We start from the raw sequence: 18,600 nt of genomic DNA, 5'->3' as shown, positions 1-18,600 counted from the left end.
TGTGGTCAAGGGGCCAGGTGAGGGGGTGAGGGTGACCGGGCAGCAGGTCTTGCGGGGGTGTTCACTGGGATTTCCCAGCATGTTCTGGTTTCTATATCCTCTTCTTTTTGAGAGTAATCACTTCCCAGTTGATTCTGGTTATATTTTTTTGTTTCGTTGTTGTTGTTATTGTTGGTTTTAACCAACAATATTTTGTTATTGTTGGTTTTAACCTTCTAAATGTCTGCAGACCTCTTGATTTGCCTGTTTCTCAGTGCTCAAAACAGGTCCCACAAAGCAACCGCCTCAGTTTTCTTGCTCACAGCTGCTTAGAGCTTGAGCCTGGGAGTGTGTGTGGGGCTCCCGTGTGGTTGGTCCAGGCCACTGAATCCCAGACTTGGGCTCCTCTTCACTATTCTTTGGCAAAACTAGAACACTAAGATTCTAGAGTTGTTACACATGCTAGTGGTAAAGAACCTACCTGCCACTGCAGGAGATGTGAGAGATGTGGTTCGATCCCTGGGTCAGGAAGATCCCCTGAAGGAGGGCGTGGCAACCTTCAGTATTCTTGCCTGGAAAGTCCCACTGACAGAGGAGCCTGGCAGGTTACAGTTCATAGGGTCAGAAAGAGTTGGACTGAAGCAACTTGGCAAGCAAGCAAGCAAGCAAGCAATACAGCTAAACAGGTCCAATTTAAAGGGCTGTGCTTTATGCAGGGATTATATTCTACTTTTGGTGTTAAATGTCCTGGGGAAGAGTTGTGACATTTTTTTTGCCATCCTATGTGGCTTATGGGGTCTTAGTCCCGTGACCAGGATGGTACTCAGGCCCTTTCCTGTTAAAGTGCAGCCTTGTGCTCAGTTGTGTCCAGCTCTTTGTGACCCCATGGATTGTAGCCTGCCAGGTTCCTCTGTCCATGGGATTTCCCAGGAAAGAATATTGGGTGTGGGTTGCCATTTCCTCCTCCTGACCCAGGGATCAAACCCGTGTCTCCTGCATTGGCAGGCAGATTCTTTACTACCCAACCTGGGAAGCCCATACCTGGTCTCAGGTCTTGACTTGAAAAAAGTAAACACTTGGCAACCCGAAGTCCATTTCCCAAATTCGGGCGGGCTCTTGTAGGCTCCTGAAACCCGATACCTGGAAGCTTTGAGATGGGCTCCTAGGTGCCCACCTCCATGGAGGTGTTTTAAGCCCATTCTTTTCCAGTCATCACTGGAATCCCAGGGCTGGAGGAGGAAAGGCTGGCATGCTGGCTGTGCCCGGACCAGCTCCTGGGAGAAGCTTAAGGTTTCTAGCCCTTCTTCCCCATCAGCGAACAGCCAAGGGCTGGCAGCTCCCCAGAAGACACAGCCTCTGAAGCCCAGTCTGGCACCAGGAGCTGGCTTCTGTCCTGGAGGCCTGTTGGTAGGAAAGCGGCTTTTCTCTACAAGTGGTAGGAATTCTGGGGTCTTGGCCGGCACCCTTTTCTCATGGGCTCAGAGGCCTGGAGGTGGCCATTCTAGTGGGAAGGATGGTCAGGTGCTCCTCTGGACCCCCTAGAGAATGAAGTACTTGTAGGGGGTTCCTTTCCGGGAAGGGGCGAGGCCCAGTTCCCCCAGAACCATGGAAAGAAGCACTTGCAGTCACCTCACTAAAGAATATTCATTTATTTATAATTATTGCTAAGTAAACTTCTCTTTGAAACAGGAACATAAAAACACAGTAGGGCTTTGCACGAGTGGAATTTCTAAAACAGTTGGTTCGTATACATGTCAAAATAAGTTAGAATGGAGTTCATTCAGGAGTTTCCAAGTCACATGAGAGGCCTCGAGAGCCTCTTCTGAACAGGTTGGGGCAGGGTAGGGCAGGGTGAGGACATGAGCCTTGCTGAGACCACCGCCCTCGCCCCGCCCAGCTCAGATTGAGTTGTGCTGCAGCTTCCTTCTCTCAGCCTTGCCCAGGTCCAAGGCATGGGGCAGGGGCGGGGGGTTTGTTCAAGTATGGAACCTCTCAGAGGGCTGGTGCTGATGGCGGGGCTGGGGGAAGACAGGAGAGCGCCAGCCTGGGGGCTGGACCTTGTCCTATGGGCTTCCAAGACCAAGGCCACTGGGTGGCTGGAAAGAGGAGAAGGAGGAGGGGTTTTGTTTTTTGGTACCTGGGGTGGGGGGAGAAGATGTGGTGGGAAGAGGTAGTTTACAGGGGACAACGCTTCTGCTCAGCAGGAGAAAATGTCATCTACAGTGACGGGGTCACTGCCACCTGAGGGTCGTCATGGCGGGCACCTGGGAGGCTGGGGGCCTTGGGGTCTAGAGAGCCACACTTGGGGTGAGGACCCTAGTCCTCTCATTTGCTGCTCAGCATGAACTCTAGTGAAGAAGGAAGGGGCACCTGGCTGCCTGATCCTGAGGCTTCTGTGTCCTCCCCTCCCCCCCATCCTGATCTCAGCCACCCTGAGGCCTGGCTTGTGTGCGTGTGTGTGTTAGTCACTCAGTTGTGTCCGACTCTTTGCCACCCCATGGACTGTAGCCCGCCGGGCTCCTCTCTGCATGGGGATTCTCCAGGCAAGGATGCTGGAGTGGGTTACCACTGGTCCTTCAGGAAAAACACAGCTCTGGGGGCACCTCCTCCCAACTGCTCCCTGGGGCCCGTGGCCTCACCTCCTGTGCCTTTGCGGATGGCCCTGCCTGCCCCGACTCCCAGCCCATCACGGAGGCCTCAGGGTGCGAATGGGTGGGAGTCTGGGCCCTGGCATTCCTCAGTTTACCGCCCCAGGGCCGCTGCAGTCTTTTTCAGCTCCGAGGCAGGAGCTGGGGACAGAGGGGCTGAGAGTGGGCAGGCGATGGGAGCTCTGGCCACTGCTCTGAGCGGGGCCGAGTGAGTCACTGGCCAGAGGGGCCAGGCAGGGGTGGAGGGCCTGCCAGGCTTCGCCCCCTCTTGCCTCTCGCCCTCATCTCCTGAGGCTTCCTGCCCACAGCTGCATGCACCCTCCAGGGCCAGACCAGCAAGTACCCCCTCCATCCCCACCCCAAGTCCCTGGGCTGCTCTCGGTTGGTTGGGGAGCCACAAACCACGCACAGCACACAAGAAAGCTTCCGCTGGAAAAAGAAAGTGATGTCCATCAGAAAAGAGAATAGGTGACGCAGATTTGGAAAGAAAAAGAAATAAATTACCTTCAAAATACCCCCCTTGCTCAAAAAAAAAAAAAGTGTTTCTTTTTTCTCTATAGTCTTCCTTTTTAAAATACGTTGCTCTTCCTAGGACTCCAGTGACTCTTGGCTGTCCCCGTCCTCAAAATGCATACTTATTAGACCTTAAATAAGAAAAACTCCAGTCCCCCCTCCCCCCCACAGGCCATCCTTGGCCTCCTTGAGGACAGTCCCTCTGTGACCCCCAGTGACCCCCGCCCTGTTCCCCTCACTTGGGGGGCTGCCACCTTTCTTTGTTAGCAAGTGCCTCATGCACTGCTTGTCCTGGCTTTGTCGGGGGACCCTGGCGTGCTGCCCTGGGTAACAGTTTGTTGGAATCCACTTTTGGGGACACCCACTTCCAAACAGGGCTGTGAGATGGGGGCTTTCTGGGGGCTGGCTGGAGAGGATGGTAGCCAGGGTTGGGGCTGCACCCTGCTTTCCTAGGGGCTGCATGCATGCCTGGCTGGCAGAGAGTGTGGAGGGCACCAGGAGGTAGAAGGCAGAGGGCCCTGCCTGGCTGTCTGTGGACTGGGTGGGGAAGGGGGCTCTGGGCCTGGGCTTTTCCCAGTCCATGGGCTGATGGGAGCGGGTGAGGGTGGGGAGCAGGGCTGACCAACCGGCACAAGAGCTCAACCATCCCTAGAGGCAGGAGATGGTCCAGAGGAAAACACAACATGGCTCAAGAGATCTCTTCCTCCAGTGACCGGGCCCTTGAAGAGCCATCAGGACGGCCCCCCAACACTGGCCGCCGCAGCTCTGCTGGGCCCAGAGAGACAGAACCTCTGCCCTAGTGGCCTGTCCCCAAACGGCCCCCGTCTGCATTTCTCCCGCAGCAGCAGGCCAAGGAGACGGGGACCTGGGGCTCCCAGGTCATCCTTCCTTCCCCACCATGCCTGGGGCCTGTGCTGGGCTCATAGCTGAGGCCAGTAGTACAGTCTCCATTTGGTCTCCAAGTCCCTAGTGGTGCAAACAACCAAGTGGGAGGGCAGGGCTCAGGACAGTGGGGCAGCAGCTCACTTCTCAGCTGCAGGGAGGCAGCCCGCACGCCCCACGCCCTCCTTGCCCTGTTCCGGGCGGCCCGGCCTGTGCTATAGCACGTTGTAGTAGGCCATCTCTTTCATGGCCTGCTCGGTGAGGACGCTGGCCTCGGCGCTGCCATCCACACCGGTGTAGGCGTAGGCGTTCTCCTCGAAGTCCTCCATTTCCTGCTGGCTGTCGAGCTCAGAGGGGTCCGTGCCCGTCAGCTCCATCATGGGGTCTGCAAGAGAGGGCACAGTCAAGCTTGGCTGCTGCCTGTGAGAATGGCCGGTCACTCCCACACAGGAAGCAGAACTAAAGGAGTGGTTCCTAGTCACGGCTTCCAGAAGACTCAGTGGTTTCCTCTACTGCCCTGCTCTGGGGAGACCTGACTGACTGCTGTGGCTTCTCAAATGTGTGCCGAGTGAGTTCAGGCCTGGATTTGAACTCTGGAGGGTCTCCTGCACCTCCTGAGTCACGAAAGTGAAAGTCGCTGTTTTCTCCGACTCTGCCACCCCATGGACTGTAGCCCACCAGGCTTCTCTGTCCATGGAATTCTCCAGGCAAGAATACTGGAGTGGGTAGCCATTCCCTTCTCCAGGGGATCTTCCCAACTGAAGGACTGAACCCGCATCTTCCGCTTTGCAGGTGGATTCTTTGCCATCTGAGCCACCAGGGAAGCCCCCTAAGTCACTAAGCCCTTATTTATTCTTTGCAACATGACTCAATCCCCTTTCCCATATGAAAGATTTCCTGTGCTGTATCATGTTGGCCACACCACTTATTTGGCACCTACTGTATGCCAGGCACTTCACATGTACCATCTGAATGCTCACAGCGACCCCATTTAGGAGAGCAAAAGCAAGTTCAGAGTGGTTAATCAACTTGCTCAGGGGCACCCAGCAAGTGCTGTTGTTTTGATCTACTTGTGACTGTCTTAAAGGGCTGTTTCTCCTGGTGCCAGCTGTATCCTCTGGCCCTGCTTTCCAAGGCCAAACACTCACGGTAGGTAAACAAAGATGATGAGATAAAAACTCTTTTAAGAGGACTTCTGTCATTTTATCAAATTGAAATCTTTTATAAAGCTCTTACTGTTGGAACAAAGCCAGATAGAAAACTGCAGAGGTGGAGGCCTGGGTGGGGCTGCCTTCTGATGAGTTTTGGAGGGAGGGAGGGAGGCCTAGAGGACATTGGGAGGCTTGCTGGCAGGCACTGTGGCTGAGTCCCAGTGTGCATTCTGCCCCATCTACCTAGGAGATGCGACGTGTTTGGGAAGAGATAGAACCCAGCCCAGGGGTAGCCTTGATGAGTCTAAGGCATGGTTTTTCAACCTTGGCATTATTAACACCTTGGGCCATGATTCTTTGTATTGGGGGACTGGCCTGTGCATTGTAGGATGTTTCGCAGCATCTGTGGCCTCTGCTAGCTAGATACCAGTAACATCACCCCAGCTGTGATACCCAAATGTCTCTTGTGTACTACTTGCTCAGTCGTGTCTGACTCTGTGACCCCAGAGACTGCAGCCCGTCAGGCTCCTCTGTCCATAGGATTCTCCAGGCAAGAATACTAGAGTAAGTTGCCATTTCCTCCTCCAGGCAATCTTCCTGACCCAGGGATCGAACTGGAGTCTCCTGCATTGCAGGTAGATTCTTTACCGTCTGAGCCACTAGGGAAGCCCCAAATGTCTCTTAGACATGGTCAAATAAATGTCCCCCATTGAGAACCACTGATTGAACAGTAATCTCACTCCTTGCCAATGAGTGGCTCAGGATGAGGAATGGGACCCAATTCAGGCCAATGAATCATGAGGAAAGGCCTACTAGTGAGTTCTGAGAATGTTCTCATTGGTTTCATAGAGCAAAGGACAGCAGGCTCTTGCTCTTCCAATGGAGGTGAACAGAGAAGCATGTTGCCCTAAGGCCACTGGCAGCTTTTTTGACCATGAGGAAAATCACAGCCAATGCTGTGGAGAGAGTCTGACCCTGTCATTGCTGAGGGGCTGAATCAGTCAACTTTGCAGATAACCTGGACTGCAAATCATTTCTTAATTTATTTCCTTATTGTTTAAGCTGGTCTGATTGGGGTGTCTGTTACTTGTGTCCATGGCATTTGACACACTGAGTCTTCTGACTATAAAACAAGGTCAACTGCACCACATCTTACAGACCCTAGGCTTTTTCTTCCTCAGATCCTAGTGGCACACTTTCCTATCATATAGCTGATTAAAAATAAGCTACATAAAGGCTGAAGAATTGACTTTCAAATTGTCGTGCTGGAGAAGACTCCTGAGAGTCCCTTGGACTGCAAGGAGATGAAACCAGTCAATCCTAAAGGAAATCAACCCTGAATATTCATTGGAAGGACTGGTGCTGAAGCTGAAGTTCTGATACTTTGGCCACCTGATGCGAAGAGCTATGATGCTGGGAAAGGAGGGCAGGAGAAGAGGGGGACAGAGGATGAGATGGTAAGATAGCATCATCGACTCAGTGGACATGAATTTGAGCAAACTCCAGGAGATAGTGGAGGACAGGGAAGCCTGGTATGTGGCAGTCCATGGGGTCGCAAAGAGTTGGACACAACTTAGCAACTCAACAACAACAACAACAAAATAAAGACCCAGGAAAAATTTCTACCTTTGAGTCTCTTGTTACCCTCCCAACTTCTTTTATTAACTCTATTTGGCAGTTCCAGTTGGCCCCAGGGAACAATTTGTACCTTTTTTTTTTTTTTGCAAAAACATAAATCTACCTCTTAAATTACAGTCCTATAGTTTATTGGATAGCTCTATCTAGAATGTATGCTGCCTTCCGCCTGCACAAAATCAAGCCTGAGCTTCTCAGACCAAGGTTATATATGAGTGACTTGGGCCCCAGCCATTCCTATGTCAATCCTTGCTGTACTGTCTATGTCACCTGGTACAATCAGGAAGAAAGCCACCGTAGGCCTCCTTGGTTGCTGACCTCAGATGGAAAGAGCTTATGCCTTAGCCATACCCTGGGAGAGAGGGTTGTAGGGACAGCTGCTTTCAAAGGGCCAGTCCTGCTCTGTCCTTCCTGGTGGGTTTGCTTCCTAGCAGATGCACTAGAGCACTGGCTCTCAGACTCCACTGCGCATAGAATTACCTAAGGTGCTTAAAAAAAAAATCCGGATCCTGGGCCACACGCCAGATCAATTACATTTGAATCTCTGTGGTTGAGACTCAGGCATCAGCACTTTAAAACTTCTCTAAGTGATTTCAATGTGTAGCCAAGTTTAAGAACGGTTCTCTAGAGCTTAGATCAGAGGTTCCCAATGTGAGTTTCTTGACCGGTAGCTTCCCTTTGACTTGAGAACTTGGAAATGCAAATGGTCTGACCCCACTCCAGACCTACAGAATGAGAAGCTCTGGGGGCTGGGACTCAGCACTTTAACAAGCCTCCAGTGATTCTCATGCTCCCTGGCTCAGATTTGAAAACCATCACTTCATTCGATGCCTCTCAAGTTTTCCAGTGCAAACAAATCACCGAGGGATCTTTCTGAAATGCAGATCCCGATTCAGCAGGTCTGGGGTGGAGGTGAGTCTGCAGTTCTAGCAAGAGCCCAGGTGATGCCAACACTGCTGGTCCTAGAACCACATACTAAGGAAGAAGGTGTAACAGAGCATCTATATGCAGCCAACAGCATTTCATTCTCACTCAGGGAGAGTGGAAAACTGAGGACACTTGTTTCTACCAGAAAACCCCAGGCCACTCACTGTTTCAAAGCTAAAGCAGGGTTATTTCCATCACGCCCCAGCATCTGATTGGCTCCTCCTGAGTAACCTCACACAGCAAGTCAACCCACTCAGTGATTGTCGACACACATTCCTAGCTATGCGTCTTGGAAGGAACTCCAGAAAGTCAAACAGCTCCAGACTATACAAGGAACCTTCTGAAAGTGTGGCTGTCTACTCCTTCCTGTAGAATGTCTAAAGTGTCTCCTCCCCATGAGGCCAGAAAGAATCAGGTGCTTCCACTACTGACCAGTGTTGAGGGGAGAGGTCATCACTAACACGTGGGGATGTTATAACCAACAGCCAATGAAACCTCCACCAACTGCGGAGGTGAGCAAGTCTCCTGAGTATGTGGGCTGCATTCCTTCTGCCAGGCACTAGGAAGAGTGTGACTGACTGTATTACCCTTTTTGCCTTGGCCATTGGGAAGCTTAGGGCTCCCTTCTGCATGCCCAGAGAACCTCCCACTTGTACTTGGGGTTGTGACCTCTACCTGGCTCTCCCTTATCTTTCAGTTGGCATTTTCCCTTTTGTTACTTTCCTTCCCATCCGTTTTTAAACTCATTATCAACTGGGGGATTTTTCCAGAAACGAATGCCTTTGACCAGTGATTTTTATTTTGGCCAGTCAAATATTAATTCTGTTATTTCACTAACACTTTGCAGATTATCACATTCAATAGTTATACCTGACACACCTATAAAGTCTTCTCCAGCACCATGAGTTTCATTTTCACTTTGAGTATCCCAATCAAACACTAGGGTTTTTTTTTTTTTTTGGTCTGTTGGTCTAATACATCGTTTGAATCAGAACTATATCCTGAAGAACTATCATCTTCCGAGACACTAGAATTTATGTTGCTTAGACAATCAGAGGAAGTAACTGAATAAAATTCACCGAAAAATTCTTGTTTTACTCAAAATTTCATAATGCATCATTTTTGAAATTTTATGGTAATAAACTTGCATCTATAATATACACAAGGTTGGAACAAAAACCTAACAGAGCAAAATGTGAATTATGACAGTCGTAAGTTGTACAATGAACCCTTGATCAATTTTAAGCTCTAATAACTGCACGGTGACGTTAATTGTATCACTCTCTAAAAACATATTGATATGTCTCCAGTCAATAACGTCTGGGCAATAAAAGACATATTAACACATCTCTGGTCAAATAATGTGTTAAAAATGCCCTGTCTCAGTGATGATCTTGCATGAGTTCCTTAACTTCTCTATCGTTCAGTGCCTGCATCTGTACAATGGTGATAATAAGAGAGCCAACCTCGCAGTGAGGGTCACATGAGTTAATAAAGGCTTGGCACACAGCACTCAACAAATATTCTTTTTATTATTGTTTATGTGAGCCCACGTAAGTCCTTTGGAGAATACATAAACGTCCCATCGTTATCACGCTGATGGCCCTCCGGGGAGCCCCCTCTCCAGACCTGAGCCCACCCCAGTGAGGTCTCAGGCCTGGCCAGCCTCCCCGCTCCCCTCACTGGACAGGAGGCTCCCGAGTGCACCATGACAGGACCGCTCCTGCTCCGTCCTCGGCGTGTGGCCCACCCACCTTGGCTGTCCAGGCCGATGTCCATGACGCCGTGCTTGACCTTCATGTGCCGGCTCAGGTTGCCCTTGAGGTTGAACTTGCTGGAGCAGTAGGGGCACTTGAAGGGTTTGCTCCCCGCGTGAAGGTGCATGTGGCCCAGCAGGTTGTACATGCGGTTGAAGGACTTCCCGCACACCTGGAACACACCCGGCCCCAGCCCGGCCTCGTCAGCCTGGTGGCCTGTCCTCCCCCGGCCCCTAGCCGCTCCCACCTCCATGGCTGGGCCCGAATCGCATCCCCTTTGTCCTCTCCTATGTGACCCCAGAGGCCGAGGACACACTCCCCGAGCCGAGGCTGAGACCCAGGCCTGGGAGCGCCAGCAGCACTGAGTCTCCGGCCTGGGCTCCTTCCCTGAGGCTGCACCGCGACCTTCACCCCCGCCCTCAACTCTCAAAAAGCAACTTCGGGGAATTCCCTGGTGGTCCAATGTTTAGGATTCTGCACGTTCACTGCCAAGGGCCTGCGTTCCATCCCTGGCTGGGGAACTAAGATCCCACAAGCCTCAGTGCGGCCAAAGAAAAGCAGCCAATTCAGTAGCTTGTAGGACCTCCTCTCTCACCACCTACCCCCCAACCCCTCAGAGCCCAGCAGTTTCAGCCAACGGGGGTGGGGTGGGGGGAGCGGCCCCCCCTTGCCCAGCCTGGGTCCCGCCTTCAGTGATCACACGCCGGGGCCACTTGTGAGCAAGTCCTGCCCCGGGGCCCGAGGGTCCGGTACCTTGCATTTGAACGGCTTCACGGGCGAGTGGACAATCATGTGGGTCTTGAGGGTCTGCTTCTGCACGAAGGTCTTGAAGCAGATGTGGCACTGGTAGGGCCGGACGCTGGTGTGGATCAGCATGTGCCGCTTCATGTTGGCCTGCAGGGTGAACTCCCGGCCGCACACCTCGCACTTGAACTCCTTCACGCCCTGTGGGGAGGCGGGGGGTGGGCGGGAGCCACGGTCAGGACCGCACGATGGACACGGGTTCTGGGAGTGTGTTCGTGCGGACCCGAGCATCAGGGCTTCTGGGAAATGACTTCCTGTCGTTTGCTGTTTCTTAGTCTCTCAGTCGCGTCTGACTCTTTGTGACCCCATGGTCCCAGTGTCTACGTCTCGGCACAGACCGTGTCTCCTGTGTGTGCCGGCATGACAGTGAAGATGACGTGTGTGACCACCAGGGGGCCCTGCCCGTGGGGAGCTGACCGCGCATGATGTGTGCCCTGCATACACTGAGGCTGATCACGGGAATGTCTGCAGTTTTATCAGCCGTTGATCTTGATTTTTTTCTTCACAGTATTATTTATTTATTTTTTTAAACACTTTGTGGTCTTGTGGGGATTTTAAAGTCTACGAAGAGAGGAGAAAGATGGCAAGCACACAGCACGTGTACTTATCGCTCTCTATTCTCATCACCCAAGCCCCCTGCAGGCATGAATAATCAATCATCTGGTTTTATGGCCAAGGCCAGATTCAGCTTCAGAATCCTTCTTTACAGTCTAGGTAGCTACACCAATTGAACGGAGGAGCACCTGCAATGAAATCTGCAATCATATCTGCTGCAGCAGAAAAAGTTCCCAAGGGGACTTCCCTGGTAGTCCAGTGGCTAAGACTCATCGCTCCCAGTGCAGGGGACCCTGGTTCGATCCCTGGCCAGGGAACTAGATCTTACATGCCATAACTAAGACCCAGTGCAGCCAAATAAATTTTAAAAAATATATTAAAAAAAAGTTCCCAGGGCTGGAACAGGCTGGATTCTCGGCTTGGCAGGATATTTCTCCCCTACTCACTGCAATGTCCACTGTGAGAGACACGGACACGAGTTCAACCTGGAGCCTCTCTAAGGCCCCAGGTTGGAGAGTGGTAGCTCTATGCACATGCATGCTCTATTGGTCAGTCATGTCTGACTCTTTGCGACCCCATGTATTGTACTGTAGCCTGCCAGGCTCCTCTGTCCATAGGACTTTCCAGGTGAGAATACCGGAGTGGGTTGCCATGCTCTTCTCCAGGGGATCTTCCTGACCCAGGGATCGAATTGGAGTTTCTTACGTCTCCTGGGTTCTTTACCACTAGCGCCAACTGGGAAGCCCCAGCTCCATGCACATTCTGCTTCAAAGTGTGAAGCTGGTTGGATTTGGGTGGAAACCACAGCGCAGGCCAAGTGCCAGAGTGGGATGGTGGGACCCGAGAGGTCTCATTCAGCCTGTCTGGATGTAAAGGCCCCTCAAAGGAGGTGACGCTGGCTGAAAGTCAGGGAGGCTAGCAGCCTGCAGGCAGGGAGGAAGGCAGGGAGAACTGGTCAAGGTGATGTCTAGAGACACAGCGGACAAGACGGTGTTGCTCTACCATCTGTCTCCACAGGCCACTTTGCCTCATTTCAGAGTATCTGGAACCAATTGTACTTCTCTATAACAAATATTTTCTCTTACATTCATTCCCTTTTTAAAGCTTTTTTTTTTTTTTTAAATTTATTTGGCTGTATCGGGTCCATGTTGTAGCATGTGGGCTCCAGAGCACACAGGCTCAGTAGTTGTGGCCTGTGGGCTTAGTTGCCCTTTGGCATGTGGCATCTTAGTTCCCTGACCAGGGATCAAACCTGTGTCCCCTGCATTGGAAAGTGGATTCTTAACCACTGGACCACCAGGGAAGTCCCTCACTCCCTTCTACAGTGAAATAGATTTAGTATTTGCTTAAAAGAGAGTCACATGCTTTTGATAGACTCAAGTAATTACGAGAGGCAAGAGGAGCCCTTTGTGTTCTTGAGCATCTCATCTACTTCCCCACGGCATCCTGGCCTCTCTCTGGCCTTGGTCCTCCCAGCTGTGAGATGGAAAACTCAGCGATTCTCCAACTATGCTCCTTGGGTCCTGCAGGGATTCTTCAAACACTTCAGTTCAAATGTTTTAAAATGAATAAAGTTTCACTATTTAAAAAACTGATTTCAGAGCGCCTGAGACACTGGGGCTGAAGCCCCTGCAGAGCTCCAGACTTGCGGCCCAGCGAGTCCCCCAAAGTGTTTGCTGTTGACCTAAGGGGGCCCCAGCAGGGTGGCAGATGTGTCCCCTCTGCTTACCTGCATCTGAATTGCATGTGTCAGGATTAGGGGGGAGAAACCACATTCAGAAACATATCTTTGGTTGTTAAAAAAAAAAAAAAAAAAAACGGTTCATATCTTAAAAAAAAGAAAAAAATCCCCCAAACCACACACACAAAAACCAAAATCCAAATACACAAAAACTAATTTCAATTACATCTTTTCCTAACACTCATCAAAATAAAGCAGAGACATCACTTTGCTGACAAAGGTTCATCTAGTCAAAGCTGTGATTTTTCCTGTGGTCATGTATAGTCCCTTAGACAGCAAGATCAAACCAGTCAATCCTAAAAGAAATCAACCCTGAATATTCATTGGAAGGACTGATGCTGAAGCTGAAGCTCCAATGCTTTGGCCACCTGATGCAAAAAACAACTCACTGGAAAAGACCCCGATGACGGGAAACATTGACGGCAAGCGAAGGGGGTGACAGAGGATGAGATGACGGGATGGCATCATTGACTCCATGGGCATGGATCTGAGCAAACTCCGGGAGATGGTGAAGGACTGGGAAGCCTGACGTGCTGCAGGGCATGGGGTGCAAGGAGTTGGACACAACTGAGCAACTGAACAACAACAACATCAAAATAAATATAACGATAAAAAAAAAGAACCATTTGGGAATTCCCTGGTGATCTGCTGGCTAAGAATCTGCCTGCAATACAGGAGATGCTGGGGACAGGGGTTTAATCCTTGGGTAGGAAGATCCCCTGGAGGAAGAAACTGCAACCCACTCCAGTACTCTTACCTGGAAAATCCCATGGACAGAGGAGCCTGGAGAGCTACAGTCCACGGGGGTTGCAGAGTCGAACACGACTCAAGTGACTGAGCACACACATATTGAGGAAAGAAAGAAAAGAACATTCACCACCTAAGCGGTCTCATCCAGCACTATGGGAAGCTCTGGATGAAAGCTCGGCAGGAGAGAGCAGAGACTCAGGAGGCCCTGGGCGGTTGTGGCCGGCAGGGAGGTTCCAGAGGCCAGGTCTGGCCAGGGTGCGGGGTGGCGCATGGCGTCCTTACCTTGTGGGTGAGCGAATGCTGCTTGAGGTGGTGGATCTGGCTGAATTCCATGCCGCACTCGGTGCACACGAAGGGCCGCACGTTCTGGTGCTTGAGCATGTGATTCTGCAGCTGGCTGCGGTAGTGGAAGGACTTGTCGCACTCCAGGCACTGGTAGAGGGTGGGGCCCTGGTGGGAGGCCAGGTGGCGCTTGAGCTGCGTCAGCGTGGAGAAGTCCAGGCCGCACTCGACGCACACGTGGCAGCGGCCGCTCTCGTGCTTCACCTCGTGGGCCTTGAGCTCGCTGGGGTAGGCGAAGCCGCGGCCGCAGAAGTGGCAGCTGTAGGGCTTGACCTCCGAGTGCAGCAGCATGTGGCGCTTGAGGTGGCTGGTCTGCGTGAAGGCCTTCTGGCACACCTGGCACTTGTGTGGCCGGGTGCCCTGGTGCGTCAGCAGGTGCGTCTGCAGGTGGCTGGGCTGCTTGAAGAGCTTGCTGCAGTGCGGGCAGGAGTGCGGCTTGATGCCGTTGTGGCCCAGGATGTGCGTCACCAGGTTGTACTTGGACGTGTAGGATTTCTCGCACATGCGACACTGCCAGCGCTTCTGCCGGTCGCCGGCCTCCACCAGGTACGAGTCGTCGATCTGCACATTGATGTCCAGCCGGTCCAGCTGGGCCTTCTTGTGGCGCTCCACCGTCGAGCCGGCTGTGTCCGCTTCGAACTCGCCCACCTCCTGCCACACGAAGCCCTGCTCCGGCTTCACGGGCTCCGGGGACTCCATGGTAGGGGGCTCGGGGTCGCTCAGCGGGGGCAGGTGCGGCGGCTCGAAGCTGCACTCCACAGACAGGGCCTCCGGCCTGGGCAGCGCCATGCTGGGCTCAGCGAAGGCATCCCGGGCCGGGTCGGGGAAGTGGGGGTCGAAGGGGGCTACGTCCAGCTCCGGCCGCGGGGTGCGGGGCAGGTGTCGCAGCGTCCGGGGCTTGCGGCTGAAGACGCTGAGGTCGATCATCTTGACCGCGCTGCTCTGCACCAGGGCCTCGCAGCCGCCGCTAGCTGCCTCGGCCGGGGCCTCTGCTGGGCCAGCATCCTTGTCATCGCCGCCGGGCACCGACACCTCGTAGACCTCCTCCTCCTCCTCCACCTTCTCAAACTTGACCTTGGGCACCAGGCGCACAGGAGGCCTCGTCTTCCGCCGGGTGTGCTTCTCGAAGGCCGCCTCCACCTCCAGCACCTCCTCCTCGGCCGGCTCCTCCAGGGCCCGCCCGTTGCAGGCCAGCTGGTAGACGTCGGGGCCCGGGGGTCGGGGCTCCCCTATGGCTGCCCCGGACAGCTCCGGCCCCAGGTCTGGGTAGAAGGCTTCGGCGCTTATGGTAGCTCCAAAGAGCTCATTTTCTGAGACCAGGCCCAGCACGGCGGCCTGAGCCAAAGACAGCACCACCACAGCATCAGTCTGTGTCCCTGAGTCCATGAAGCCCTCCATCCCGTGGCGGCTGGCTAGGAGGGCATCGCTGCGGGAAGAGAAGGGAGCATGAGCACCACCAGCTCAAGGCTGCCAGACCGACGACAGACAGACACACGCTCAACAAGGGCTCGCCCAAGTCTGGGTGTGTCTGTCCCTGACGTCTTTCTATTCCTGTCTTGGGAACAGGGCACAGAGTAATTATGGGGAGCCAGGACACCCTCTGTGTATGTGATCTTTGTTTGCCACGGCCTCCATCTCCCTGTGGGGGTTCTGGGTAAGCCCTGCCCCCTTGCTGGCCTCAGTCTTCCCATCTGTGAAATAGGGAGGCTGGGTTTCCCCAGTGGTACAGGAGTTCCCAAAAGAATCGGATCCAAAATGGCAAACACTAAAGATTCTGCTCTTTTAAAAACTGATGTTAAAAAAACCCATCTTTATTCAAATGAAATATATACCTTGTTCCCACACAATGGCTTTGTGGCCAAGGTATAATTAATTTTACACTGACCTTGACTGTACAACTGTCACCATTTGCTTAGCCATGTGAATGTGGTGTTTGGGGTTTTTTAATATATTGGGCAAGAACAAGGCAACACATAAAAATAAATTAGGTGCCGAGGCCAAGCTCAGACAGCAGTTACCACCTGTCAGCCCTGATGCTAAATGACTGTGCCTTGCACAACAGGTCATTGCTCTTGATTAGCTAAATGTTGCACATTTAATGACCTAAGTTTACACCGATTAAAATATAGCTTGTGTCTGATATGTACCCTGGAATTTCATGAAAGATCTGATTTGAAAGAAGGAGTCTGTGATGGCTAACAAGCTGGAGAAAACTGACTGAAGTGAATGCTAAAACTAGCTCCCAGCTTCACAGCCACATTCTCTGATCCAACAGGTGTTTCTACAAAAGCCACTGAACCCACCTGTCTGGGTCCAAAGCCGGGGCATCAGCTTCCTGCCTTCCTAAGGGATCCGCCACACCAGTGCCCTCTGTGTAGCCCGGCCTTTGCACAGGGTTATCCCACAGGGGTGCCCTTTCCCCAACCCCACTGAGCTCCTGGCTCCTCCCACCAGCTCCCCAGGCTTCCCTGAAATTCCCCCAGTTCCCAGTGCTTCCCAGCTCTCCCTGGCGGCAGGGATGTGGGAGGGCCTCCTCCCTGGCCTGGGGTCCTCATCAGATTGCACTCTGCTGCCCTGCTCAATGTCTAGCACAGCACAACAGAGGCGCTCCATACAGAAGGGGGAAGACAGGACTGGGGTGGCTCCTGCCTGAGGCTTCCTCCCGGGCCAGGGTCAGGTGCATGGCGGCGGCCCTTCCTCAGGAAGCAGGCTCCCGGCCGGTGTCTCCCTGCCCCCAACAGGCCAGAGGAGCTTCCCCTTCCTGAAGCCGGCTAAAAATAAAATACCCCAGAGAGGAATTTTAGCCTCCTTGAAATGGACACTAAAGATTAAACTATTAAGCTTGAAGTAGGGCTCTCGTGGAAGGGGTAGGATGGAAGGAAAACCTCTGGAATAGGCTGGGGGTTGTGGGGAGGGGGTGGCTAGCCCTGATGGAGAGAGCTCACCCTCCCACCCTACGTTGGAAAGAACACTCAGCAGGGAGTCAGGCAGCCTGGCCTCAAGTCCCAGCTCTGTCACATACAAGTGACTAAGCAAAGTCACTTCTGCATCTCAGTTTCCCCATCAAAGAATGGGGGAGGGGGACTTCCCTGGGGGGTCTAGTGGTTAAGACTCCGCATTTCTAATGCAGGGGGGAACCCACTGCAGGGTTTTATCCCTAGTCGGGGAACTCTAAGACCCCCCCATGCTGCATGGCATGGCCAAAATAAATAAATAAAATTAACTGGACCGCCAGGGAAGTCCTCAAAGAAGCAGACTTTTTGGATGAAAACCACAGACTTGAGAGATTTCTCCATTCTGGGGTCCCAAATTCATCAAAGGTTTGGGTGATTCTACATCAGGCTCTAGAGACTAAGAACTCATTTGATCAGTGCAACAAATAATTTGCTAAGTCCCTGGTCTGGGTCGGGCCCTGTGCTTGGAGATGAAAGGCAATGAGGTCCCCTGTGGTGTCCAGCGGGGACTGCTGTGCCCACTGCAACCCCCCTGCCTCCCCGTGTGGGGAGCCTCACTGCCTCGGAGCACAGCGGCCCATCTGACCCAGCGTCCAGCAGCGCCCAGCAGCAGCCCTCGTGTCAGCTGTGGGCTTGAGAAAACAAGCAGCTCAGCACTTTTTCCAGACTTCCCCAAAGGCAGGGCCAGCAGAGGGGAGGGACTGGCCCTCAGCGGCGGAGCCTGTGCTGGGACTTGGCCTGGATTCCGAATTCAGATCTGGACTTTGCCCCTTTCTGGCTCAGGCTCATCCTGTCATGCCCTGAGCCTCAGTCTCCTCATCTCTGCTGAGAGGGAGGTGATGTCTGAATCCTAGGGTGCTGAGGACATGAGATGAGTATGTCGGCAGAGATGTCAGTCCCTCCCCGTGCTTTTTTCCCCCTCAAATCCCATCTAATTTATTTTTAATTGGAGGATAATTGCTTTACAATGTTGTGTTGGTTTCTGCCATACAACAACATAGATCAGCCTTAAGTATGCAGATGTCTCCTCCCTCCCACCTCCCCACCCCACCCCACCCCTCTAGGTAGTCACAGAGCCCCAGGGTTGAGCTTCCTGCATCATATAGCAAATTCCCACTATCTACCTGTTTTACCCATGGGGATGTATATGTTTCCAGGCTGCTCTCTCCAATCATCCCACCCTCTCTCTCCTTTCTACAAGTCTCTATTGCATCTCTATTGCTGCCCTACAAATAGGTGGATCAGTGCTATTTTTCTAGATTCCATATCTCCTGTACTTTTCTCCAGGCCCCAGTCCTTGGCAGCACCCCTCTTCTAGCACCTGAAGGGAATGGGAACAAAGAAACCCATAACACATCACTCTATTGGCAGATGAGGGCTTCTCAGGTGGTGCAAGTGGTAAAGAACCTGCCTGCCAAAGCAGGAGACGTGGGTTTGATCCCTGGGTCAGGAAGATCCCTTGGAAGAGGAAATGACAACTCACTCCATATTCTTGCCTGGAAAATCCATGGATAGAGAAGACTGGAGGGCTACAGTCCACGGGCTCGCAGAGTCGGACATGATTGAGCACACACACACTCATTGGCAGATGAGCGCCTGCCTATGGAAGCACGTCTGGGGCGGCCCCTGACAGGGAGGGTGGTCATGTAACATTCCAGCCCTGTTAGGAGGACCTTCTAAGAGCAAAAGGGCCACTCCCAAGGCTCACACCAGGAACCCAGATGCAAGCTGAACCTGCCCCTGGCCACCGTGCATCCCCCTCCCACAGGGACAGGCTGGTGCTTTACTCTGGGGCTGAGGACTACAGCCCGTGCCTGGGTGTAGAAGGGGACCTGCCCACAGCCCTTGCTCTCGAGGGGTTTGTGCCCAAGTGTGGGGACACAGAACCGCCAACAACTAACCACAAACATGGTGACTGAGTGCTCAGCAAGTCCTAGGCAAGCCTTTTAATCCCAAAATCAA

At 52.8% G+C, this 18,600-nt stretch overlaps 1 protein-coding gene across 1 annotated transcript; it reads right to left on the bottom strand.

The window, feature by feature from the left end:
* Window positions 1–1,698: 1,698 nt before the first annotated feature.
* On the bottom strand, window positions 1,699–16,054 carry ZNF710 (zinc finger protein 710). The gene is made up of 5 exons (XM_068991060.1): window positions 15,988–16,054; window positions 13,625–15,110; window positions 10,246–10,437; window positions 9,490–9,664; window positions 1,699–4,407 (listed from the first exon to the last, which is right to left on the bottom strand). The coding sequence occupies exons 2-5, from the start codon at window positions 15,080–15,082 to the stop codon at window positions 4,238–4,240; spliced, it is 1,995 nt and encodes a 664-aa protein (XP_068847161.1). The 5' UTR covers window positions 15,083–15,110; window positions 15,988–16,054; the 3' UTR covers window positions 1,699–4,237.
* Between the last annotated feature and the right edge of the window lie 2,546 nt (window positions 16,055–18,600).

This window comes from Capricornis sumatraensis, chromosome 19 (assembly GCF_032405125.1).
Source record: "Capricornis sumatraensis isolate serow.1 chromosome 19, serow.2, whole genome shotgun sequence".
In the NCBI taxonomy this organism is placed as follows: Eukaryota; Metazoa; Chordata; class Mammalia; order Artiodactyla; family Bovidae; genus Capricornis; species Capricornis sumatraensis.
The sequence above is the reverse complement of the archived record's forward strand: the minus strand, read 5'-3'. Positions and strand labels throughout refer to the sequence as shown.